General features: G+C 43.0%; 1 protein-coding gene across 1 annotated transcript in view; it reads left to right on the forward strand.

The window, feature by feature from the left end:
• NDUFA12 (NADH:ubiquinone oxidoreductase subunit A12) overlaps window positions 1–8,232 on the forward strand; it is a 36,684-nt gene extending 28,452 nt beyond the window's left edge. The window contains exon 4 of the mRNA XM_039520706.1: window positions 7,956–8,232. Within this exon, the coding sequence (XP_039376640.1) occupies window positions 7,956–8,136 (181 nt within the window). The 3' untranslated portion in view covers window positions 8,137–8,232. The remainder of the gene's footprint in view (window positions 1–7,955) is intronic.
• Window positions 8,233–18,527: the final 10,295 nt, after the last annotated feature.

The following is an 18,527-nucleotide window of genomic DNA, read 5'->3' on the forward strand; positions in this document are numbered from 1 at the left end:
TGTTATGTAGTCTTAATTCCTGTTTGACCACTTGTATGTTGCATACTTGGCTCTTACCTCTTGTGGCTTCACTTAGAATAAATATTTAAAATTAAGGATAGTTCAATGTTCTTTTAAAATTTAAAAGAAATGCTACCTGATATTGGAGAAACTTGACTGTTTTTAGCTCTTCAAATATCTGTTTCTCTTTCATCCTTAATTAATCTAAGCAGAGGTCTAGAGGCTTGACTAGCCCTAGGCTGCTCTGCAGTATGCTGCTTCTCTTCTAGTATGTTTCAAGGAACTGTCTCAGCTTTTTAAAGCTTCTGTTTTCCCTCTTGAATCTCCCTCTGTCCCTTAACTTATCCATTTCTAATGCAGGTTTAAAGTGATTAGTCATTTCTAGGTCCTTTTATATTGTTTCATGTAGAAAACCCATCAGGAAAGAATTTGCACAGATATCTGGCTACATCTGGGGTACGTTGTCCATTGTAGTTCATAAAGAGTTTTCCTTGAGCTTCTGGAAATAGTGTGTGCAAGACTTTTGTATTTCAAAAGATTATTTGAGGAGAGGTCTTCCCAAAGTAAACAGGGTGAGTTATTTTCCACTTTTTCCACAGATTAGCCTAAGGGATTCCATTAAAGTAAAAGCCTTGCTTGAGACAACAAAATTAGTCATCTAAACATAAGATAGTGTGTCATTTTGGACTTACTTGTATAGGTTTCATGACTGGGCTTTCAAAGGAAAACTGCAGTGATTGGTTATAATACCTTTAAACACTTAAACAAAAATGTACTGAATAAGATAATTGAGCTTTCAAAACAGCTTGTAGAAATAACTGTTTGTGCTTCAGTTCTTCTATAACTGCACAATGCTGGTGTCTTTTTGAGGGCTAATGTTTTTCTTTATACTTCCAAGCAGAAAGTCCGTTATGGTGTGGGTTTTTAAATCATTGAACTTAAGTGTTAAATTTGAACTGTAAAAGTTTCATGTTGAGCTTCCAATATTTCCAAATATCCAGGTAGCCTAGTAGAGATTTAATTATTTTTAAATATATTTAATATATTTTTAAAAGACTTTACTGATTTACTCCTTGATTAAAGGAACACTGCAGTAAAGTGAAGCTCAGGAATAGGGCAAAAAACAGGTTTTCCAGTTTTCTGTGGACTGAGTTAATAGACTATTCCATGAGTTTATCAGACTATTAAAAAGTATGCTTATCTCTCACACACACAAATGCAGATGTTAGACACTATGCAACTTTTAAGTGACACTGTCAGCTTGAAATCTAGTCACTTTAAAATGAGCTAAAGTAGGTTTCTTGTATTCCACCTGTCCAAGGCTCTCTGCCAATATTTGTGGTTTTACAACCACATTCCAATCACTTTTTTCACCTGTGGCTATGCAAAATTCCCACAAAGATGTTCAAGAAAAGGAAAGTGACACACAACACTGTTAGATGCAAAGTAAATAAACTGAAAAATATTTTTTAATTATAATATTCTTAGGGGTTATTACTCATCACATTAGGTTAAAAACAGTGTGACTTCTATGATGACTGTACACTTACCATTGTCAGCAGAGCTGAAAAAATGAAAATATTCTGAAAGGTACTGATATTGGAGAGCTTTCAGATGAAAACTTGACAGTTCCTTTCCTGTGACATAATTCAGGAACTGCCAGACCTGGACTCAATTATTTTGCTTGTGATTCCAGAAAGAATGATGGAGTCCTTTTATTTTTTTTTCTTCCCCTCTTTATCTGACCATGATAGAGTACTGAAATAATAATGTGGTGTTTTATTCAATACAACCTAATTAACTGTGTCCACAAGTTCATATACATTAAATATGGCAGTAAGGAGAAAAAAAAACATGAAACGAAGTTCAGCACCTCGCTTGTTTATCCTACTGTCTAATTCACTATATGGACAACCAGCAAATTAGAGTTTGCTTAAAGCTGTGAGGCAAACCCACAGCCAGACCAGGGCTGCTCACTCAGCTGCCCACGGGGGGATACTAGTTGTCAGCTCCTTCACGGAGCCATGAGCACAGGTGTGTACCTGGTGCAGTTCACAACCTCCTCTGACACCTGCCCTACATCTGCATCGGGTGTACCAGGTTGAAGCCCTTTTTCCGACTCCTCCAAAACCACCTCCTCGGGTCTGGCTGCACGTCTCCGTACACCACCTGATCCATGCACACCCCATCCATGACCCCATAAAGGCATGAGACCTCCTCGTCAACCTCCTTGTGGCCAAGGTGGCATCCACCATAACAGGAAGCAGAAACTGGATGGGGAGGTGCTCTGTGACTGCGAGGCCTATTTCCGATCCTCCCTGAAGTCTCCTCTCCAGGCAGAGTTCCTCTGGGCCATGTCCACTGGCTCCCTAGACACCTTCGAGGAGCAATGAGTGCCGTCTGGGGTTCTCTGCTTGGTGTTCCCCCTCTGGCTCCCTCCTTTTAAACCTGTGACCCTCACTCCCATCCCTGTTTTCTCATTTGTTGTCTCCCAAATTCACTTAAGACCTGAGTCCGGTAGCTCCTCCCCTTAGGTTGTGAAGGGCGGGCTTGTGCCCGCCCATTCCCCCGGAACTTCAATAGGTACCATGACTTGCCCTCCAACAGAGCCTGCAGTGACTCATCTCTCTGGCATGCAGCAGCCTATCCCCGGGCAGGGCCTGGATCAGATGATCCCCAGGCACTGGTATTTCTCTGACCTCACCAGAGCTGCAAGTTAGTCTGTGCAACAGCACTTCTTAGCCAGGAACCCTCTTGCTGACTCGTAGTGTTAAACTCCCTAGGCTTCCAACCCGCCCTTGATCCAGTTCTAGCCCAAAACTTATTCAGTCTTGCCCATTCCATACTCAGACCAGGGCCGCCCAGAGGATTCCGGGGGCCCAGGGTCTTCGGCGGCGGGGGGCCCTTCCGTTCCGGGACCCGCCGCCAAAGTGCCCCGACCCCTGGGCCCCGCCACCGAAGACCGGGCTGCGCTTCGGGCGGGTCCCGCCGGCGGTAATTCGGTGGCTGGGGCTCGCCGCGGCGCCGGGCACTTCGGCGGGTCCCGAACAGAAGGCCCCGCCGCCAAGACCGGGCTGCGCTCGATGGCGGCGGGTCCCGCTTCTCCCCGCCCGTCCCGCCCGCCCCGCCGCCGCTTCTCCATCCCCCCCCGGCCGCCGCTTCTCCATCCCCCTGGCCCCGGCCGCCGCTTCTCCATCCCCGCCTGGCCCCGGCCCCGGCTTCTCCCCGGCCCCGCTTCCCCCGGCCCCGGCTTTCTCCCCGGCCCCGGCCTCGGCCTCTTACCGAGCGCGTCGCCGGCAGGGCCTGAGCTCCGTCCCGCTCAGAGCCGCGTGGTGAGGGGGCGGGGCTGTGAGCTCCACGCCGAGCGGAGGCAGCTGCCCCGCCCTCTCCCCACGGCGCTCGGAGCGGGGCTCAGGGGCTCGGTCGGAGTCTCGGCGCTTGATGCGCGGAGGCTCCTGGAGAGGGGCGGAGGCGGGAGCCTCCGCTCTTCTCTTGGGGGCCCCTGCGGAGCCTGGGGCAAATTGCCCCCCCCTCTGGGCGGCCCTGACTCAGACCATGCACCAGCCCTGTTATTAATCTGCTGTAGCCCTTCACCCTGCTGCTGACCCCTCAGACTGACTCCCACACAACTTTGATCCTGATTTGGCTTGTCTATGGACTGTGATCTCGGTTCTGACCCATGGCCTCTCTCTGACCTCAGTTTCCACACAGCGCTCAGCCCAGTCCCGACTTTACAGTCAGCTTCAATCTCTGAACCTATTCTTGACTACAGCTCTAACCACCAAGCCTGACTGCCTTGAACCCAGAGCCTGGCAGTAGCCATCTCAAATTCACAAACTAGAAAAAAAGGATTTTTCTCTGGTTGTTATAGTAATAATAGGTGTCAGTTAACTCTAGAGCATACAGAACTTTCAGTCAGAAGTATAACTTTCAAGTGGATGGTTTTCCCTTAGGAGCCATTGTCTATATTTAAAATAGGCTATTACTTGCCCTTGTTTAACATCTTGTTACAAAACTGGAGGGAAGACTAATTTTATTTTTATTCCATTAGCAAGGGCATTTAGAAATGAGGGCACTGTTTACTGTACCTTTACTAGAAATTTAAAGAATTTTCCAATCAAATTCCAGCCATTTATTCATATTGCAATTTTTAATCTCAATTTGGACTCTTTAGTTAAGAGTATGACTCTGACATTTTAGATAAGTTTAACCAATTTTTCTAAAAAATAGATTTTAATATCTTGTATTAAAGAGAGAGGAGTTTATTTTAAATACATTGGCTAAGAGCAATTTGGCTGAAAAAAGTCTCTTAGCTGAGAAGCATTCCCCAAAGCTGCAAATCACTACAGGGGGATGAACTCAATTATATAAATATTACTTTTTCCATTCCCTCCTAGTTTGATCCTTTTTGTGATGCTGCATAAAGAGAAATGGCAGAGACTCAGGTTTGACTGCTAAATATTAGTAGTGTGACAGAGATCCGTAGCTTTTTGAACAACTGGAACAGAAGACATTTCATATTTAGGTCAAGTGACAGCTGCCTGGCAAAAATCTCATTAATTCCACATCAGAAAGCTTGCCAGCATGACTGATAATACTAAATGTAATATCTACAGTTATGACAAAATTCAGTATGAAAATATATGTTCAGAATTAAAGATTTTGGGGGGACAGGAATAGGGACAGAATAAAAAACAAATGTTTATACACTTCTGTCTTTTTCCAGTAGGTTACTGCTGAAAATTTTTCACTTGCTTAGATTAACTTAATTTGCACAAAGGAGGCTTGGTTTTATAGGCCGGGCCCAGGGATAAACGCTAATAACTTCATAGTTACTCAACAATAATTTTTCTTTGAGAATCCATATACATATTCCACAGCTAGTGATCATGTGTCCAGTGTGCACACATCTGAGAACTTTCAAGTTAGCAATGCCTGTGGGGGCAGTGCATGTGCTCTTCAATCCCTCATGTGCTCAGTAATGCTCTAAAAGGCAGAGCCACCACCCCTACCTTCAGTACTTTCTTGCCATGATGGTGTGTGTCGGAGCAGCTCCATTTAGATCCACTTGCCTCTTTTAATTGGCCGTGTGAGTTAGTCTTTTGGGGACTGTCGAGACCCCCATTCGTCTACAGAACTGGGATCATCGTCAGTTCTTCATGGCAGACAAGAAGTCCCCAGGCTTAGAGCACTGCCCATCTTGTGAGGCTGTTATGCCTCTCCACGACAGCCACACGAGGTGTCTCTTCTGCCTCAACGAGAGACCTATATTTTGAACCAGTGCAAGATCCGCAGATCCTTTTTAAAGTGGACCCAGAGTTCAAGGGAATCTCACTTGAGGCCCTTTCTGCTGGAGCAGTCCATGCATCCAGATTCATCTTCTCAGATTCAAGCTCTCACCTGAGGCTTCTTTGAAACGGCCCAAGGCACCCTTTGATTCTCCCTCCGTACTGAGGAAACACTGGGACCAGCCGGACACTGATGAGAAGTCCTCAGGAGAGAAGAAGCACAGAATACCTTCCCTAAGTTCGGATGTTAATCACGAGATTGTCCTATATCAAAGGTGCTTCAAAGCTGAGAAGAAGCTCTCTAAGCACAGGAGCCACCATGACCTGAGATGACCCAGACATGCTGCAGGTCTCACCTACCATTGTATCAGCCAGACTGGCATCACTGGTGCCAGCTTCACTTTGCAAGGCACTGACAATAGCACAAGCAGGACACAGCCTCTGCCTGCCTCCATGGCCCAGGGTCGGAGTCTCCCCCTGCATACATATGGAGGCCTCCTGGTCCCTTCCATGGTCCTAGCACTATTGCCAATGCCACTATCCAGATTCCTGGCTCCATTTTCACCTTCAGGAAGATCTTCGTTCCCTCAGTGTCACCACTGCTAGGGAGACAGCTTCCTGGGCAATGACAGTTGCATTTGATGATAGTTTTCGTCATGGCTGTTCTAGGCAATTTTGAGGGAGGCACAGACCACAAGCAAGGACCTGCCCTTGAAGGATTGCTTTTTGACCGGACAGGTGAGGTATGAGGTTGCTTAAAGACTGTAGGGCCATACTCAGATCCTTGGGGGTCTATACTCCAGCCATCAAGAGACAGCACTTCAGGTCTCAACAGTTTTACAGGCAGGCCCACTGCTATAACTATAGACCACCTGAGTATGCCAAAAGAGGCAGAAGGCTTCAAGGAAAAATCCCTCAGAAGGGGCCACCACATCCCACTGTCCCTCCTCTGTGTTAAGGCAGCAGATTTGACTCCATGCTCAAGGACAGCATACCACTCTCTACCCGTCCCTGGCCTCTCCCTTTTTTTTGACAACCATCTGGTGCATTTCCACCACATTTGGTCCAGCATCACTTCAGACAGGTTTAACATTGGACACTGTAGAGAGAGGCTACACAATTCAGTTCCTCTCCTGTCCCTATTTGGGGATCTATCTCACAAGAGTTCTTTACACAAGCACTTCCTGAGATTTGCAATAAAAGATTATCATTACCAGTACCAGGCGTTGCTGTTTGGGCTCTCAGCAGCACCCAGAATGTTTATGAAATGCGTGGCAGCAGTGGCAGCCTACCTCAGAAGGACAGGTGCCCAGGTATTTCCCTACCTCGATGACAGGCTAGTCAGAGGTCACTTTGAGCCCCTGGTTCAGGCCTTTACTCTCTCACTGAGAGGAGGAGGGAGCGACGGTCTCATGTGCTGCCCCCACAGGCACTGCTAACTAGAAAGTTCTCTCTCTGTGCACTGGACAATGTGATCTCCAGATGTGGAATATGTATACAGACAGCACACCTCAAAGAACATCCGTTACTGTACAGTAAGTAGTCTTTTTACATTAATCATATTATGCAGTCAGCAAGCATTTGTGAGGAAAGGTTGTGTTTACGTCAAATCATTATCCTGTTACCGCAAAACTACTTATTATTGTACTTGAAAAATAAAGGAGGCTTTGTAAATGGCATTGTAAACGGTTATGCAAGTACAGTAGTTTGTACACAGTCTTTTGATATTATTTGAGCCCTGTAAAATCTCCTCCAAATAGAAAGCTTTTGGGTTTTTTTTATTTGTACTGCCTGCCTAGAAGCAAGTGTTAGGCATGTACAAACCTATAACAAAAATGTTTTTTACCCAAAAGAGCTTATAATCTAAATTTTGAAATGAGACAACAGATGAAGGGAGCACAAGGGAACATTGAAACAGTTATGGACAGTGGAGTAAGCAGCTGACACTGCACCCCATCTCCTTAATCAAGAGTTTTGTAGGCATCATAACACAGGTGGGTTTTAAGTAGAGATTTAAAGGAAGAAAACTGATGATGTAATTCTGCTTTTAAATGCTATTTCATCCAGACATTTATTATTTTTAGTTTCTATTTATATTAAAACTAATAAGGATGTCCAAAAATAGTTTGATAAATGAATTGTAATAGAAGGTACTTCAAAATGCTGTTCAGAAAATATCTATATAGCCTCACAAAGGATACTTATTTTAATTCTAAAAACCTCAGTTATCACTGGTTTTTAAATGTAGTGGAATCAGTTCTTTCTAATCCAAATGTGATCTGAAGTCTGTCCTGCATTTTAACTGGTGGAAACTAGAAGGTAAACTAACAGAAATCAAATTATTAAAAATATATTCTGAATGACCACTTACTACAGCATGGTGTAATATTTCAAAGTGGATTTAAAATCTAGTATATTCTCAGTTGTTCTGTAATGAACTCTTATCCATCTAATTGACTATTTGATAGGAGTCTTTAGCTGAATACCATGAAATATGCCTTTTTGAATATATTAGAATAGATTAAAGTTGTAAGGCCTGAGTTCTAAAAATAAAAGCCAGATATTAAAAAGCTTCAGAGAAAAACTTTCAAATAAGGAAGAGGATTTATTATAGGAGATCATATAGAAACTTTTTAATAACCAGTATTTATTTTTTTTCCTCTTCAGGCATCGTTGGCTTCACTGCATGACTGAAGACCCTCCAACTACTCATCCACCAGAGGCTCGTAAATTCATTTGGAAGAACCACAAATTCAATCAGAGTGGCACTCCTGAGCAGTATGTCCCTTTCTCTACAACACGTAAAAAGATACAGGAGTGGATCCCACCTACAACCGCTAACAAATAATTGAAAAGCCTGACTTGCCTAAAACTAGGTTCTCAATGTAAACTGTACCTTCATTGTTTGGTTGGTTTAAAATAAAAGCCTCTGACAAAAGTAAAAGTTTGTTTTTATTGGGATTGAAGAACATTTTTACAAACAAAAATAGGAAGTGTTAAAAAAAAATGTGGGTAAGAGGACAAGTAAAGAATACAGTGTTACCTTTATTCAAATATTTTTATCAGATATGTTCATGTGCTTTTTTCCTCTCTGTGGTTTTTAAATAAACCTTACTTTTCTAGTATTTATTACATCTCACTGTAGCTGGGACAGTCATGCCTCATCTTTATAATATCCAGATAGATTTGAAATACAGTAATGTTCCTATGAGGCTGAACGTACAAATAATGCAATGGGGCAGGATAAGTAATAATGGACCATTTCCAAAACTATACCTAAGTAGTGCTCCCAGGACTCATTTCTAGGAAGCCATCTCTTAAAAAATAATAATAATTATATTGCAAGTGAGAAAGGAGTGCCAATAAAGGATCTTAGCCTTTTCTTTACAAATACTTTTGGTATTCTACATATATGTACACGTGTGTGTATACACACACATTATGCTATAGCATGTAATGTAACAATATAAAATATTTTAAAACTTCCACAGTAATCTATATGGTGGAAGTTCATCAGGAGGAGAAAGAAAGGGCTGAATTAATGGGACAAATTTTCATATGCAGACACTTAGGCTGTAATTTACATGTATGTATCCACAAATGTGCATGCAATGCAGGATTTTTGGACTAAGCCTTTACTGACTGCTTTTGAAAATTTGTTCCAATATATCTACATACATTAGTGGTCATTACATAGATGTCCCAGGGTATTGTCTGCTTATACATGGAATATTGTTTGCAGTGTTGTAGCTGTGTTGGTCCCAGGATATGAGCGAAACAGGGGTGGGTGAGTTCATATCCCTTATTGGACCAACTTTGTGAAAGAGACAAGTTTTTGAGCTCCACAGAGCTCGTCTTCAGATCTGGGAAAGGTAATCATAGTATCACAGCTAAAGGCAAGGTGGAACAGATTTTTAAGCATAAGGAGTTAATACATTGCAAGAAAATATTCAAAATGAAATGGTCAGTTAACACATTTGTAGTCATAGGATGGGTGTGTGTGTGTGTCTGTGTGTGTTTATATATCTTCCTAGTGTATTTTCCACTGCATGCATCTGATGAAGTGGGTTTTAGTCTACAAGAGCTTATGCCCAAATAAATTTATTAGTCTCTAAGGTGCCACAAGTACTCCTCGTTGTTTTTTTTTGTTGTTTTTTTTTAAGATGGACTATGAAATCCTTAAGACATCCACCACTGCGGGGACAACTATACAGTCCCCGAAATCCAAACACCAAATAGTGATCAAATCAGCAGACAAAAAGGCTGCCATCATAGTTCTCAACTGTGATGACTGTCAGTGAGGCAAACCAACAACTTGGACACCACCTACTATAAAGAACTCAAAGAAGACACCACACCACAATTCACCCAGGAGTTTAAGGATATCACTGATTACAAGCCCCTAGTTGTTACCTACCACCCAATACTGGAACCCACACTCATCAAACAATTACAACCATATGTGAGGGGGACCACATCCTGAAAGAAGTGTTTCTTGAAAACCCTCTTTTGGCCTTCAAACAACCCCCTCCCCCACTCCCACCAAGCTGATTATCAGAAGCAAGCTCCCCACAGTCCAGGACATGCATTCAAAGCAACCATAGGCACCAACTCCATGTGTGCTTTGGGACTGGAGCACCCACAGGGAAAAATTAGCAGGTGCTCTGCACACATTGGCAGCCAAGCTCCCACCCTTCCCCGAGTGTGTCATGTCCCCACTTCTCCCCTTCCCCCTCCCAGTGCTTCCACCCCCCTTAGGACTTTCTGGGAGGGAGGGGGACGTGGCGTGCTTAGGGGAGGAGGCGAAGAAGGGGCAGGGGTGAGGACTTGGGGGAAGGGGGCGGGGCTGAGGAGGGAAAAGGCAGGGTGGGGCAGGGACTTTGGGGACGGGGTAAAATTGGAGTGGGGCAAGGGCGGGGCAGGGCAGGGGCAGATGAAGGTCCAGAACCCACTGGGCAGAGGGGAAATCGGCACCTATGAAAGTGGTGCAAAATCTTTAGCCATATCTCCACTGCTATGATGATAGATACACACACATGCACACCTTTCAAGATCCATGGATCGTACACAAGCTTATCACAACATGTGTTGTACCTCATCCAGTGCATCAAATGCCCCAACAACTATGTGGGTGACACTACACAATCATCACACTCTTGAATGAACTCTCAGAAAAATGAGAGGGTGTTTATCACCTATGAGTGAACACTTTTCACTCTACATCTGAACTCTTCGTCCTCATCCTCAAAGAAAACCTGCACAACACCTTCACAAGACAAGCCTCTGAGTTTAAATTCATAACTCTGCTAGACACAAAAAATTGTGGATTCAGTAAAGACACTGATTTTATGTCTGATTACAATAATTTGTAACTCACTAACTCTTTGTTCTATGACTGCAGAGGTGTTAATTGCCCACTTCATTTTTAATGGTTTCCTGCAACATATTTTAACTCCTCATGCTTAACTATCTGTTCCACATTGCATTTAGCTGGGACACTGAGGGTATGGCTACACTGGCGAGTTGCAGCGCTGGAAAGCCTCCACCAGCACTGCAATTAGTAAGTGGCCACACCTGCAGGGCACTTCCAGCGCTGCAACTCCCTGGCTGCAGCGCTGGCCGTACACCTCACTCAGCATGGGGAATAAGGATTCCAGCGCTGGTCATCAAGTGTGGCCACACACCAGCGCTGTGATTGGCCTCCAGGGTATAAGGATGTATCCCAGAATGCTTTTATAAATTACTCTCTTTGTTTTGTTATGCAGCCTCTCTTTGTTTTGTTATGAACAAGCTCCACGCGGAGCTCCGTTGCCGCTGCTGCTTATCTAAAAAACAAACAGAACTGTTTGCTGTGATCATCTGTACCTGGCTGTAAACAATCAAATGAGAGGCAGTCAGGGAGTGAATGAAACAGCGGGGAGTCGTGTTGGTTGCAGGCTGTTTGCAATTAAGAGTTAAGACCAAGGGGTCGGAAACATGTTCTGATTTTTCAAGGCAGGAAGCTAAACACACAGTGTTGGCTCCAAAAATCCCCTCCCTCTCTCCCCCCGCTCCCTGTCACACTAGACCCCACTCCACCCCCCTCTTTTGAAAAGCACGTTGCGGCCACTAGAACGCTGGGATAGCTGCCCATAATGCATCACTCCCAACAGCGCTGCAAATGTGGCCACACACCAGCGCTGGCCCTGCACAGCTGGATGACCAGCGCTGCAAACTACCAGCGCTGGAAACCGTAAGTGTAGCCACAGAAGTTAGTCCAGTAAATGATAGTACCTCACCCACTTTACCTCAGTAAATGGCATAAGCAAACTCATATCCTGGCACCCTCTTCTCCCCAAAAAGGAAACGTTTCTCCTAACCCACAGCTGGTACGTTAGATGGTGGTAATGAATAACCAAGAGAACCATTTTAAACCCAAAGGCGTAACAAACTCAGAAGAACCTAAACTAATTGAAAAGGAGGATATAGACACTGTCCATGTAGAGTGGTGCTGCTCAGCTAGTGCGGCATGACCCAAAAATGGGCCACAAGGGAGTTCCTACTGGGTCATATCCAGCTGTTGAGAGTAGTAAAATATCTGGATCACTAGAAGCCCAGGCAAGGGACTGAAGGAGCATGACCCAAGTCCCACTATTCTTTGTACTTTCAAAGGATTGTGGAATATGGTGAGTCTTGGGCCATCTTCTTACCCTTTTTTTTTAAGTCACAGATAAAAACACTAAACACTGAGTGCAAGTGTTAATGAATTTGAGGTGTCAAAATGAAGAACTGGTCACAGAAGAGACTTACTGGGATTCTAGAGATGAAGGAGCCAGCATGGGGAAGATGTGTGCATGAGTGGGTACCCTGTATTCCTGGATGTCTCCTCAACCTGAGCCCTCTTTCCTGCTCTCAAAAGCATATACTAAAGTACAGGTTTGCAGGACTGCAAATAGATTTCTGACCATTTTTATTAATTGTGAGAGGGTAATGGCACCAAATGGAAGGAAGACTGACAGGAGCACATTATCCTCCCAGCTGGTTCCATGAGGGAGTACCACTCATCCTACAGTATGAATATTTGTGCCCTCCTTTTATTGTCCATTGCATCAATTTGGGCTGTGAGGTTTTAATTTTCCTTGGCTAAGCTTGCTCTTGGAGTGCTGTTGCTTAGTGTAAATTCCAAATCAGATTGTTTCTTGTGCACATGTAAGGTATTCAACGGTACTGTGTCTTATAATGAGTCAAATCTTTGTGTAATTAGCTCTGCTTTTTGCTGTCCTACTGGAGCTTTTAAAAGCTCAAATCTTTATCGGGGTTAAGAGCTGAAACACAGGTCACAGGTGATGTAACAGCTTGTCCTAGTGCAAGTGTAAACTGAAAAGCTTGCTGCTCCATAACCAGCTGGCTTATTCTGTTCCTTAAGTGTTGTGGGTTAGATTCACTGTCTTGTACCTTGTGTTCTAATTTTCTGAAGTGTGCTCCACCTATTTTGCACTGTTGTAAATGATTGTACTAGGTGCCGGCTCAGTTCCCTGCTGCTTCATGTGTGACCTTGGCAAGTCACATAGTATGCCTGTGCCTCAGTTCCTCCTCTGTGAGATGGGGGATACTAGTACTTCTCTGGCTCAGAGGAGTGTTCCGGGGGGCTCAGGTGCTACATTAATAGGCGCAATATAGGCATTTAGACAGGGCAAAGATGAATCAGGCCCTGTAAATTGTTCAAAGGAGAAATCAGGAGAGTGAAATGTTCATTTTGGTACCTAATACTAAATTCTGATGGGGGGGATAGGGAAATCTTTTGTGCTGTACTTCAGCTTCTCACTGCTGGGATAAAAAAGAATGACAGTTACCAGGCTGGGAGATAAAAACAACACTTACAAAGCTAGGGGCTCTTTGCGCTGGTACATTAACAAGGTGTCTCCAATACCCTGGATAGCTGATATTTCAAGAAAAGGAGCGAGTCTCTAAATAGTACTTCAGTTACTCACCCAGATAATGTATTAAGTATGGCTTTATGCCTTGGGGAGCCAACTACATGGGAGAGATCAAAGTAACAAATGCCAGCAGACGCATACTCACCAGAGCTTTCCGTCTGCTGAACTGTCAAGCCTCAAACTGCCATCCTCCAACTCTGTAAGTATACCAAAGAGGTGAGAGTAGCTCCTTCACACGTACGAGGCAATACTAGCTCCAGATTCCAAAGCAGCCTCCAAAGAAGAGATCTTGCTGGGACAGCTGCTTGCGTGTGACCTTTCCACATGAGCTCTTACCATGTGACATGTTCATTTAGATCCAGGGTTCTCAAACTGGGGGTTGTGACCCCGCAAGGGGTCATGAGGTTATTACATTGGGGTCACAAGCTGTCACCCCCAAACCCTGCTTCACTTCCAGAATTTCTAATAGTGTTAAGTATAAAAAAAAATGTGTTTTTAATTTATAAGGGGGTGGTCACACTCAAGGCTTGCTGTGTGAAAGGGATCATCAGTACAAAAGTTTGAGAACCACTGATTTAGATGGACAGTGGTCAGGAGTTCTTTTTCAATACAGTGGCTGGTAATGGGAACGGCCATGAAGATTCTCCTGTGTTAGAGAGGCCAAAGAAAGGAAGTTCTGATTACTTCCTTATTGATTATAAAGCACTCTCATTGGTTGAGACTAAATACAGTCCATGTACAGTATTTAAAGTTTCATAACCACAAACCTATTTAAGAACCAGTCAACACCACTCCTCAGACTGCCTCAGTGACATAAGGCATTCCTCTATCTGGTAAGGCAGAAAAGAGAGACTTTATCATAACATAAGAATTATCATTCACTGGCTGAAAAGAAGGCATAGGCTTACCTAGCATATAGAAAATCAGGTAATCAGAGCAGGAGCAATCCTTCTAGGGATAGATGTAACAAGTTATTTTGTATCTCCAAAATATTTTAACACTAGTTCTGCATAAGAAAGCTATGCAAAAGCCTTTCACATTTTACACATTCATAAAATGAACAAATTTTATAGGGTAATTTATTACATTATTAATCTAAGCAGATTGCCTTCAAAAACACCTGCTAAATTTTTAAGTGCATTCTGTAAGGAGTTCATATTAAGAATTTTACTACAAAATCTGCTGTTTAAGTTAAACTAGCACAAATATTTAACTGCATTTAAGCAAAAAAACACATGTGAAGGGACTTCTGTTTTGCATTAATCTGTAATGCCTAGATCAAAGCATCTGTGTATTTTATTCTTCTTCTGTGCACCAACTTCATGGTCATTCAACTAATTTACTCTTTCCCTTCACCGTTATATGTATTTGCATATTGGTTTCAGGCCTGGTTACTGTAATGCTGTTATCATACTTCCATAACTCAAGAGATTTTTAGTTCAAGAAATAATGATCCATCAAAACACAGCTTATATATAACAGAATTGAAATTTCATGCAGTATACCATTCAGATACAAGACTATTAAGAATAGTGATCCACCAAAACACAGGATGTATGTAATAGAGCTGAAATTTCATGCAATATCCCATTCAGACACAGGCCTATTGATACAGTGTAGCTTTTCAAATAGGCTAACCATCCTTATAAAGTCAATGAGGCAACAACAACAACAACAAAATCAGCATTAACTCTGCCCTTGGTGTGCTTCCCTTGTGTCCTACAGCAAAATGAGGGCCAGAGCGTGCCATACGATCTTAGCAATTTTTAATTAGAAGTAGCACTGCTTCAGAACCATTGGTTGCTATAATATTGATGTTTGTACCTTTGCAATTCACTGAACTGTTTCGCTTCTTCATTCTTTTCCCTTTGAGAGTAAAATGCCAGTGCTTGACAAGCGTGAGCTCTCTCTTGTTTGGGGATGAATGCCAGAGAGGTTCTTCCCTCCATGAAGCAATGATGCTCCAGACAAATGTTGGTCCTACTAGGATGTTTTTATTGTTTGGTATCCCTTCATCTGGAGCCTCTGAGCATTCCCATTATAATCCAGACTTTGTTCTTTCTGATTCTGCCTTGATTGTGCCAGTAGCACCTGCTGACAGCCACTGAGCAAAACACATGAACACTGGGCCTTCTGTCCCCACAATTCTATAGTGCCTTCATGATGCTGCTAGCCCCTGCCAGCACGAGAAACTAGAATTCAGAGTTGGCTTCTGAATCTGGATAACCAGTAGAATAGTGCTTTGCGGGGCCAAGTTTGAATAACTAGTATGATGCTGTGCCCCATGTTCTTCATAGAGATATTATGATATTATTATGGCATGACTATGATGTACTTTATGCAATATAGGTCACATGAGATATCATTGAAAAGGTTATGATTTACTGAATATGAGTATCCTATTTGTATGTATGTATCATTTTGGTATCTGAAGTTAGGAATATTGTCTATGCATCTATTACAAATGTGTTTACACCTGGGTAACACCCACTAGACAGAATGCAATCAGTCTACTTGGCTGGCTGGGAAGGGCCATTAGGGAGAACAATAGGTCTTAGAAGATGCTAATCTCCCACCAGGGAGCCTTCTTGAGGATGCTACAAACAGCCTCTGAATCCTGGCTGCTATGGCCCTACAGAGACATGTGACCAAGTCACCTTGTACTGGACTTCATCATAGAATACTAGTGTTTTTCCACTGACTGGGCCTGGGACTCAAACTGGGAGACAAACAGTTCCCGCCATATGCAAAAGCTACTTAGAGCAGGGGAGTGACATCATTGTGCTGCTTCTTCACTGACTCCCTGCCCAAGATGACTGCTGAAAACACCTGAGAAACAAGGACTGAACTGGGGGAGAGGGTTGAACGCAGGCTAGAGGGATTTCTAGTCTGTCAAAGGAACACCGGGAGTTTTAAGCTGCAAGCAAGTGCAGCTTGCCCTCAAGAATCTCTGCAAACTGCCTAAACCAACAATTAGGGTGAGAACTTGCTACTCATATCTGATTTCTTTAGTATATTAAGCTTAGACTGTGTTTTTATTTGCTAGGTAATCTGCTTTGATCTGTTTGCTGTCCCTTATAATCACTTAAAATCTATCTTTTGTAGTTAATAAACTTGCTTTGTTTTATCTAAAACCAGTGTGTGGAAATTATAACTGGGGGCAAAAAGCTGTTGCATATCTCTCTCCCCAATGAGGGAGGGGGTGAATTTAATGAGCTTATGCTGTACAGTCCCCTGTGCAGCACAAGACGGTATCATTTTGGGTTTACCCTATACAACTCCTTCCCACCTTGTGTTTCAGTGGCTTCCAACTAGCATTTGTCTAGTTGACAGGTAGAAAGAGGATACATTGCAATGTAAACCCAGGGTTAGTAGAACTCAAGTTAGCAAACTTTGGGTTTGTTGGTCTAGGGCTTGAGCGGCTATACTCATTTGTAACCCCAGGTTAGGAATTATTGAACCCTGGGCTCCAGCATCTACACTGCATTATGCGGGCTCAAGTCCAACCACCCATATTCCAGACTTCCTATTGCCCTTCCAAAATATGGCTAGGCTAGCCCATTTTTCGCGAGCCAGTGTGAACAAACTTGGCTGTCCACAGGACAAAGAAAGTCGGCCCCTGGAATTGTGGGGTACTTTTGTTGGACTCCCGGAGCTAGGGTGACCAGATGTCCCGATAAAATCGGGACCATCTCAATATTTAAGTGTTTGTCCCGCGTCCCAACCGATCTTTGGTCGGGACGCAATCGCTCTGCTGGCAGCACTCGCCTTTTTTTTTTTTTCCCCTCACTGCTCTGCCGGCAGCACTCGGTGTTTTTTTTTTTTCTTTGCCAGTGGACTTCCCCCTTCCCCCCCCATGTGTCCCGATATTTTCTCCCTCTCATCTGGTCACCTACCCGGAGCCCAAGTCTAGTGGGGATGGTGTGGCTCTGGGAACCTGGCTTAGCACAATTTGTGTGTAGATGGAAGGGGAGTTTAGGCATGAGCCTGACTTTGAATCCTGGACTTACATGCAGTGTAGACACAGCCAGAAGAGACTTTCTAACTGTCAGTTATCACACTCTGTCCAGGATATGAAAGAAGAGATGTTTTCTTTAGCCTGCACATCATAGCGATTCTGCAATTGGAACTTGTTAAACAAGTCAGAGTCAGAAAATAATGCAGTTCTCTCACCACACTTAAATCTGCTGTTCACTGCCAATAGGTATAAAAAAGTCAAAACTTACTTTTGTCACTAAAGTAAGCCGATATGATGTAGAACATGTATAGTGAGCATATCCATTGTGCAATATGCTGCCATTTGTATAACTAGCAGAGTTAAATAGGTACTTTAAAGCTTCTTAATGATCTCATTTCTGACAAATACATAGGAAATCTGGATTCAGTTTTCTAATATAAAGGCTCTGTCAAAATCTCTTAAACATTCAGTTTTTGAGGAAAAAAATTAAGGCTTTGAAAAGGCAGTCTCTACTGGCTCAATCTGGTTTGCTCTGAGAATTAGAACCCTAAGGAGTATTAGAAAATACATCTAACAAGTCCATCTGTATTCTATCCTGTCATCAAGTCAGAGACCATGTTAAATTAAAAATTATGGGCTACTGGGGTTGCAAGTTAGCAAAATTTGACAGTGTATTTAAAAACAAAAATTAACAGTATTACAAATATTCCTTATCTGCTAGCTGAATATCTTACTTTGTCTCAATTTCTGCTGTTTACTCTTTGCATTTTCCTCAAGCTGAATAACTTTCCCCTTTGAATATAGTCAGTTGCAATATCAGGCTCTCCATGCTGCAATATATTAGTTGCAAATACCACAGGGGGATGTGAATTTGTTGCATTCGTATTTTATTTTAAATGGTTTCCAATGGAATTTTTTTTATTTAGAAAAATCTCTAGGAAGCATTTCTATTACTCTGAGGATTTAATGTGGATAAATGTAAAGTAATGCACATTGGAAAAAATAACCCCAACTGTACATACAACATGATGGGGGCTAATTTAGCTACAACGAGTCAGGAAAAAGATCTTGGCATCATCGTGGATAGTTCTCTAAAGATGTCCACGCAGTGTGCAGAGGCGGTCAAAAAAGCAAACAGGATGTTAGGAATCATTAAAAAGGGGATAGAGAATAAGACTGAGAATATATTATTGCCCTTATATAAATCCATGGTACGCCCACAACTCGAATACTGTGTACAGATGTGGTCTCCTCACCTCAAAAAAGATATTCTAGCACTAGAAAAGGTTCAGAAAAGGGCAACTAAAATGATTAGGGGTTTAGAGAGGGTCCCATACGAGGAAAGATTAAAGAGGCTAGGACTCT

Source organism: Mauremys reevesii, linkage group 1 (assembly GCF_016161935.1).
Source record: "Mauremys reevesii isolate NIE-2019 linkage group 1, ASM1616193v1, whole genome shotgun sequence".
Lineage (NCBI taxonomy): Eukaryota > Metazoa > Chordata > Testudines > Geoemydidae > Mauremys > Mauremys reevesii.